This window comes from Tachysurus fulvidraco, chromosome 11 (assembly GCF_022655615.1).
Source record: "Tachysurus fulvidraco isolate hzauxx_2018 chromosome 11, HZAU_PFXX_2.0, whole genome shotgun sequence".
Taxonomy (NCBI): Eukaryota; Metazoa; Chordata; class Actinopteri; order Siluriformes; family Bagridae; genus Tachysurus; species Tachysurus fulvidraco.
The window spans coordinates 12,389,170-12,398,111 of NC_062528.1; the positions used below are offsets into that span (position 1 = coordinate 12,389,170).

The window sequence follows — 8,942 nt, forward strand, 5'->3', positions numbered from 1 at the left end:
TATATATATATATATATATATATATATATATATATATATATATATATATATATACAACAATAGCAGCTAACTGAAATTTTAGATATGGAGAAATAAACAGGTATTAGTGCTCCCTCTAGTGGAAATGTTCATAAATACACATGGATTAAAAATAATCAAAAGCAAAGTTAGCGAAAAATATTAAGATATAATATGCTTAAAAGTCACTGCATAATATACTTTTATTAAATTAAAAGTCAAACAAATAACTCATATTGTGCTTTTTTTTTATGGTTTCTGAGCACTGAGTGCTTCCGGGTCAAAGTTCCTCATACACTCCACGTGTTTCCATGCTGTTTGGTTTATGTACAATTTAGCGAAGTGACACGATAGCGTTCATCTTATGTCCTAAAGTACTGTAAGCACGCTGCCTGTTCAGTATGGCGCATAACATGTCCTCGTCCAGTTCGCAGGACAAGGAGAAGAAAGGTGAGTGTTACAGTGCTTAGCTTTAAGGATAGTTCCTATTTACCATCAGTACAGTATTAGTTACACAGAGCAGGTTGCTGTCCTCACTCTGCATTCTGTAGATTCTAGATACGAGTGTCCTGCAGACTTTGTGCCTCTTCAGTACAGCCGCACTGAGAAGTCTGTGTTAGAGGGAGGAGAAAACACAGAGCTGTGGCTCATTAAAGCTCCAGCTCGGTTCAAGCCCAGCAGGTAAGGAAAGCAGACAGCATGAAATAAATACACCAATGCAACTTTTTCCTCGTGTCCTCTAGATTCTCATACTATTTGCATACAGAGCACTTCTTGTGCTCCATCAAGACTGGCTGGATCAACTACTATTCATTTCTTAACGTCGTTTAGCAAACACCCTTATCCTTAATTTATGTCAATTTGTACATCTGAGCAACTAGGTGTTAAGGGCCTTTCACAGGGGCCCAGCAGTGGCAGCTTGGTGGACCTGGGATTCGAACCCACGACCTTCCGATCAGTATTCACCTTAACCACAAGGCTACCACATCCCTAATCAAATCGCAAGCTCATTGCTTAACTGCATGCTTTGGCTTTTTTATTTTTTTGAGCCATACCATTTTTTTATACATTAATCTTTTGATTTCACAGAACCCTTATTAAACCCCTAATTATTGCCATTAAACTTTGTTGACTGTAAATTGAGGGTTACTTGTTATTTAAACATATGGACACATACACAATAACTGTAATCTCTGTTATGTTTGGTTATGATTTCCACAACTATAAAGATTTTTTATAGGGGAAGTTGTCTTTGCTTCTTCAATCCCTCAGAGTGTACAGTCCACTATTTAATAATATTTATCACAATATTTAACATTGCTAAAGTTTGTTATAAATATACATTGTGGCTCCTACTGCAGTGATTGTGCTAATAAAGTAACTGCCACAGGGAATGCAAATTGGGAGTCATTTTAGGAAGGAGAAACCAGTTTGTCACACATTCACCTGCACATATACGAACGATACACAGATGTAAACAAGTTTTCTATTCTTTTTTGGGTAAAGAATATTGTTACTCAGTTGCAGTTGATTGCTGTTTAAATGAATGTACTTTGAGTTTTCTTCATCTCTTTTTCAGCCTGGAAGGTTTGAAAGTATCGTTATCAGGCATGGAGATGATCCAGTCTACTGATACATCTCCTCGCATCTACAGTGTTCTCTCGAGTTCCTCAGGGCCTACTGACCTCTGTCTGCTCACTTCCAGTAGTAAAGAACAAAGAGCATCTCCTTGTGCTTCCGGCTTTGCTGGAATTCTCAGTATCAGTGAAAGTTATGGGGACTGCAGTGGGAATCAGAGCCCTATTCCCATCCCAGCAGCCCCTGCTCCAAGCTTTCCACCAGGCTTGAAGCAGCGCTTCCAGCCCTTCGGGAGCTCTACACCTGCTCACATGTTTCAGAGCACTACCTCAACCTCTCTTTTGCCACCAAAGAAAGCAAATTTGGAGTCTGAAGAGCTTGAAGACCAGGGTAAAAAGAAGAAAAAGAAGAAGAAAGAGAAGCGGAGCAGAGAGGAGACAACTGAAGTGGCCCACATTAAGGAGGAAGAAATCTCTCAGGAATGTAGTGAGCTGCAAGTCCCAGAGCTAGTGGAAGAAGATGGTACAACGGGGAGGAAGAAGAAAAAGAAGATTAAAAAAGAGAAGGAGAGCAAGGACACACATGATGAAAGTTTGATAGTCAAACAGGAACCAATGGCCACATCCTTTGGTGACATTGAGAGCTCTGTGAAAAAGAAAAAAAAGAATAAGAAGAAAGCTCAAGATGAGTAGATATACATTAATATTCAGTATACACTTTCTGAACACTTTATTAGGAACTCTATTTTAATATTTGATACGGCCTCCCTTTGCAAAATCCAGGTACAGTGACTGGGAAGGCCACAACTTTGAGATCATTATGTTCATGAAACCAGTTTGAGATGATTTTTGTTTTGTTACATGGTGCAGTGTCATGCTGGAAGTAGCCAGTAGATGTTGTTAAATTGTGGCCATGAAGATATGTGCATGGTCAGCAACAATACTCAAATAGTTTGTGGCATACAAGTGATGATTGATTTACATTAACAGGCTTAAAATCATTCCCCACAACATTACACCACATTCACAAGCCTGGACTGCTGACACATGGCAGGTTGGGTTCATGGATTCATGCTGTTAGCAACAAATTCTCACCCGACCATCTGTGTGCCCCAGCAGAAATCGAGATTCATCAGAGCAGGCTACATTTTACCAGACTTCAACTGTCCATTTTTGCTGAGTCTGTGCCCACTGCACCCTTAGCTTTCCTTTCTTGACTGACAGAAGTGTAACCTGACATGGTCTTCTGCAGTTGTAGCTCATCTGCACTAAGCTTCAGTGTATTGTGCATTCTGTAATACTTTTCTGCTCGCCACAAATGTACAGAGTAGTTATCCGAGTTACTGTAACCCCTCGCAACATCTGCTCTTCACTGGATCCTTTTTCTTATTTTGAAGAAACTCTAGAGACTGTTGTGTGTGTGAAAACACCAGAAATCAACAGATATAAAAATACTCAAAACCAACCTGTCTGTCACTAACAGTCATGCCACTGTCAAAATCATTGATGTTTGATCTGAACATTTTCTGAAACTTTTTGATGGCCTTATCTGACATTGTATGCATTGCACTGCTGTCACAATTGGCTGATTAGATAAGTGCATGAATGTTTTGGTGTACAGGAGTTCTTAATAAAGTACTTAGTGGGTGTATGCTATAATGGTAACTATGATGTCTTTAAGCATCAATTAGTCATTTTAGAACAAACTGTAAAAGGGTGAAATGTATTTGAATGAATTTATAACTGTGCTAAAAACAGTTCATTGTTGCATTCAGCAGAGTGCAAATGTGTGTATACCTTTCAGACAGTTTATCAATATTGTATTTTATCTTGTACATACATTTTTTGTTTGCTTTTAAAAGGAAGCTGCCATTGTAACTTTGATGTTAATAGTAAAAATTAGTTCATCGTAAAGGTTCAAGATTCATTATTGCCGTGCAACTAATTATGTGGAAATTAACTCATTCCATTTCATACTGCTGTGTGTAGGTGCAAATCAGCACGTAAATGTAAAACGGAACAAAAACATACAAAAAAGACAAATTGTCAACATTACAATGGAATACTTAATAATAATTAATATTCTTAATAGGGACTATACTGTAATCATTTATTTAACCATTGTTGAACTTAACTGCCTGAAATCCTTTTTATTTCCTATGAACCGCATTTGGAATACTCTCAGCTGTACTATTTACCCTTCCCACCTTCACCACCTACCCACATTCTTTTACTATCTCTGATCTAAATGTGCTAGGTTGCTTGGCTAATCTTCACTCATCCTTTTTATCGGTTATGTCAGCTAAATGTCATACATTGTTTTTTGCATCAGGATGAAACATTTGAGGTGGACAAACTGGTAGAAACCTGGAAACAAAATCCCAGTTCACCAAGTCATATTAGGGTATAATAATGCAATATGAAAAAAGAGCTGATTTCGTAGATAAATACATATCTAAATTCTCACATAATTCATATGTCCAGATAGCATATACGTATGTCAGCTCATATATTGTTGGGGGATATTGATTGAATATTTATTTACGCAGCGTGTGTTATATAGCCAACTGTACCAGGGAGTACTCAAAGCAGCAGTCCTGCAAGGAGAAGGAAATGTTTAATGTTGGATGATATGCTATATAACTCCATTTGCTGTTGTGGGAAGCAGCAAAGTGGGAGATGTGGGAGTCACAACCTTGGTAGTCTCCGGTAGTTCAGCATTAGTAGATGAGGTGATGGCTTCACTCACTAGCTCCACAATCACTGCAGTACCCACGCGTTCATGACAATACCGTTTTAAAAGTTCATTGTCATTTTCTTCACATTAACTCGATTGCCCCATTAAATGCCAACAGCCTAGGAGCATGTAGGAGCAGGCTTTAGTGTGCTAGAAGGATTTTAGGCCACTGGTTCTCAAACCTTTTCAGCCAGGTACCTGTTTAGCTGTTAAAAAGCATCACTTGTCACAGACCAGATTTCCATTTCCAATGTGGACAATAATATTCTGCCTATTTATTATATACTATACCATATGAGATTTCTCTTCCTTATATTCCTGTGAAACAGGACACATCTGGTCCAAGCTGACATCATTTATAGACTGGCACTGATGTTTAAACAGTTTAGTTTTTTCTCACAACTGCATAATTATGGTATCGTGGTATCGCTGTTGCTGGCTGGAATAATTACAGCTTTTGTACGCGGTCAGGTTTTGTGAATAGAGACGGTGCTGCAGTTGTGTTGTGGTCAGGGTGAGCGACAGATGGCGGTGTTGCTCACCTGCACAGATTCCACCACCGGCGCTATACACTGGAGGTTTGCTGTGAGTTCTGCACTGAGGTATGGCCATGTTTTCTAATGAGTATTGAGCATCTGATGCCTGCTGATTTAAAACCTTCTCTAGTTATTCAAGCACCGCAGAGTCATTTTCAAGGCTACATCAGTTTCAGCTCCATTCTTTCTTACTTTTGTGATTTATTGTGTTAGTGAGTGCAGTGCAGGATACTGTGTTTTTGGGGAAGAAGAAATTCTGGGTACATTTACATTTATGCCATTTTGCAGATGCCCTTATCCAGAGCAAATTTTTGAGTATTATCTCAGTCATCTCTACCAATCATAAGCTACATCTCGAAAATTATAGAGCCATTTTCAGTGGTTGTGCTTATATTAAACTATTATTTGACATGCCTGTCAATGCCTTCAGTCATCTTATCGTTTGTTTTCTGTCGGTATGCCTAAAACAGTAGAAAAGTTCATTATGGTGCTAAACAAATATATAAATTATTATAGTGTACTGTGTATGTTTTATTGGTCAATTGTTATTTACTCTCCACATAGTATTCACTCAGTATATAAATATACATGTGTGCCAACAGATGTGACTGAATGATGGAAAAGCTGGACACCATGTTCACGCAGAGACTAAGAGGATGCAGGATTTCCTCACCTCTGTTACTCTCCTGTACAACATTAAGGATTTTTTTTGTCCTTTTCCAAATGTGGGGTGCTGCTGTACCATTAATGAGATGAGATGCTGGAACAACGCTTACTGCCTGGCAGATAAATAATTGAATGCAGTCTGAAGTTTGGGAGCGACGTGTCCAGACTGCAGAGCAGACTCGAGCCCCTTGCGCCCCAACTGATGCAAATGATAACGTTTGGAGGGGTGTGTGTATGCGTGTGTGTGAGATAAATTTCTCATTTGTGCTACATCCCCCCCCCCGCCCCCTCTGTGTGTGCGCGCGCGCGTGTGTGTGTGTGCACTTGTGTGTCTCCCCATCCTCCACCACTCTCTTTCACTGCAGCAATCTTTCCTTCCTCTATGCTGTGAAGCTCTCACTCTTTAATTTCTCTCTCTCTCTCTCTCTCTCTCTCTCTCTCTCTCTCTCTCTCTCTCTCTCTCTCTCTCTCTCTCTCTCTCTCCCCCCTCTCTCTGTTCGGCCTGCGGCATTCAGGGGGTGGATGGTATGTTACCATGGCAACGCAGACTTGCCAAGGACCGTGGAGTCGCATTCACCAATGTGAGCAAGCGTTCCCTCATTAAAACATAAAGGAGCAAATAACAAAATAACATCTTCACGTGGCCTCCGTTTCTGTGTTTCTGTTTCTGTATCTCCATTTACTCTTTATGTGATTATACTGTGTATAAGTGGCATATTTGTGAAGATGTGTCATTGTGCGTGGTGTGTGATTGCGTTGTGACAGATATAAGCCGAGAATTTCCGTCATGTGTCAAGAAGGCCCTTTGAAGCGATGCACCAGTTACTTAATTGCATACTAATACTTTGACACAGCTTAGCTAGTCTTCCGGTTTCTAACTAATGCAAAAGTTCCAAGTGAATTCAACATGTTTTGAGTAAGGATACAGACCTTTTTGTCCACAACTCATGCGTGTCACAATTTGTTTTAATTTCCACCTGAACTGAAATAGATCAAGTCTGTGACACTCACATTCCAGACCACAGAGCAAAATTGTTCTAGTTAAAGCAAGCGTGTGTGTGTGTGTGTGTGTGTGTGTGTCTGTGTGTGTGTGTGTGTGTGTGTGTGTGTGTGTGTGTGTGTGTGTGTGTGTGTGTGTGTGTGTGTGTGTGTGTGTGTGGAGGGGGAGGCTGATGCTACTGTTGCTATGCGCTTACAGACAAGTCAATTCCAACATATGCTATGAAAGCAGCCCCTTTTCTGCTAGTCTCCATGACAACCGCAATGCCATTTTTGCCCCTGTTGTTGCCTTGCCCACCTTTCTGTGTGTGACAAGAGGGTGAAGCTGTGCAGGGATGCTGCCTCTCATTCCTCATCCTGCCCCAGTCACAAAGAATGCTCCAATAACTCATTTTTAAAACTGAAATAGCACTGAAGTTTTTATTAGTATCTTTTTCTTTAAAAATAACACAAAGATTACTGGAATTGTCTGAAATAACTGAAATTTGCAATACCAGTAATAATATTACTATAAGAATATAAATTAGCAGCTTAGTCATGGGCTGGAGGCATTTTTCAAAAAACAAAACAAAACTAAGGTGTAATGTAATGGAGAGGTTTCAGATTTGCTTCTATTTGTTGTTGTCAATATGTTAAGTTGCAAATCATAACACTTTGCCCAGTTTAGTTGGTGTGAAATACTACAAGTGACGTTAATCTTAGTAAAAAGTTCAATCTAAGACACTTAATGAATAAACGATTGTCTCTCTGGGACAACCCCAGAATTAGCCTTGAAACTGGTGAAGGTGCAGGTTTTCATTTCAACATTTCAAGCAGAGGCCAAGATTGACCGAATAATTAGGTGGAATCTGGTGTGGCTTCTGCTTGGTTGGGATGAAAACCTGCACCCACATCAGCCACATTTTTGGATAAGGTAGCACATCCTGGATTTAAAATGTTCTTTTGACCTATAGAAGTGCAGTTGTAATTTTTGATTGATGTACCACTGTTCATGAAAGGATTTTTTTGTGTGTGAACAGAACAAAGAGTCAAGTCAAGAAGGATTGTGAGATGCTGTGAGTGAGATGCTCACTCTATCATTGAATATCTTAGTTCTGTGTTGTTTTTTAGGATCTTCTAAACATAGAGCTTTTTTTTTATCTTGGCAATTGGTATGATGATACCAAACTCACATCTGGTTTTAATCTATCTGTGCAACATGTTTGTGTGCTCCAGACCCAGAAACTGCTCCAACAGTAAGCAGAGGTTCGTTTTGTTAGAGATCAGGGTTCAGTATGGAAGAGATGAATTGCATGACCCATCGAGGTGGACCAACTCTGACTCTGCCAGGCCTGCTGTGTGCCATCTGCCTAAGGGTCACACACACACACACACACACACACACACACACACACACACACACACACACACTCACTCACACACACACACACACACACACACACACACACACACACACACACACACACACACACACACACACACACACACACACACACACACACACACACACACACACACACACACACACCCCTCTCTCCTTCCTATCTCTCTCTGATGCCGTGATGATGTCTTCATGTCCTCTTCATACTCTTGGGTGAGCTACATATTCAGGGAAGAGCTAGCAGAAAATGGGTCATAAAAAAAAAAAAAAAAACTTTTTATATCCTGCCTGTAACACTGTTGGATTTAACCTTCAGGTGTGAGCTGTTGCTAAAATTGTAGTGGAAAAGGGATGTAGGCTAATTAGATGTGGCATTGCTTCTTTTTGACGGAAAATAATTTGAATATCTTGCCTTTCAAGCATTTGCAACATGTTAAAACAAGCTGCTACCAAGATCACATCACATTAAGTGAAGTTTTATGTATTTTATCATTCCTGTCACTATACATTCATTGTATTTCATAAGGTTTTATTATTTCATTGATTCTGAATAAATAGTGCATCTTTCAATCAAACACCAATGGCATACAGTCACTGTGACTGATTTTATGTAACAGACTAGTACGCTATCAGACATTTTTTTAGCAGTAGCACTGTTGCTACACACACACACACACACACACACACACACACACACACACACACACACACACACACACACACATTAAGATAATCTCGCTTCTTATCTCTGCACTGGGAGGATCAAGTACAGGACTTCTCTTCCCTCAGTACATCAGCACACTACAAACTCTTCCTTCTATGGTCTTTTACAAGGCTGCATTGGCGTTCCTTAGAAAGGTCATAACATGTCAGGTTTTCTCCTGTGGCTCTGCTAAAAAGAACGATGCCTCTCATCAGAATTAAAACGGTGCTCTCTGTGACTCACTACAGCAGTTGGGCAGATGCTGGGCGATGAGCGGTCAGGAGCTTTCTGGCTGAGAGCAGTCTGAATAGCACACTGAGAGAGT

General features: G+C 40.0%; 1 protein-coding gene across 1 annotated transcript; it reads left to right on the top strand.

Moving 5' to 3' along the window:
* Positions 1-291: 291 nt before the first annotated feature.
* polr1g (RNA polymerase I subunit G) lies at positions 292-3,509 on the top strand. The gene is made up of 3 exons (XM_027147464.2): positions 292-468; positions 570-699; positions 1,598-3,509. Exons 1-3 carry the CDS (start codon positions 420-422, stop codon positions 2,286-2,288), a joined length of 870 nt encoding a protein of 289 aa, XP_027003265.1. The 5' UTR covers positions 292-419; the 3' UTR covers positions 2,289-3,509.
* Positions 3,510-8,942: the final 5,433 nt, after the last annotated feature.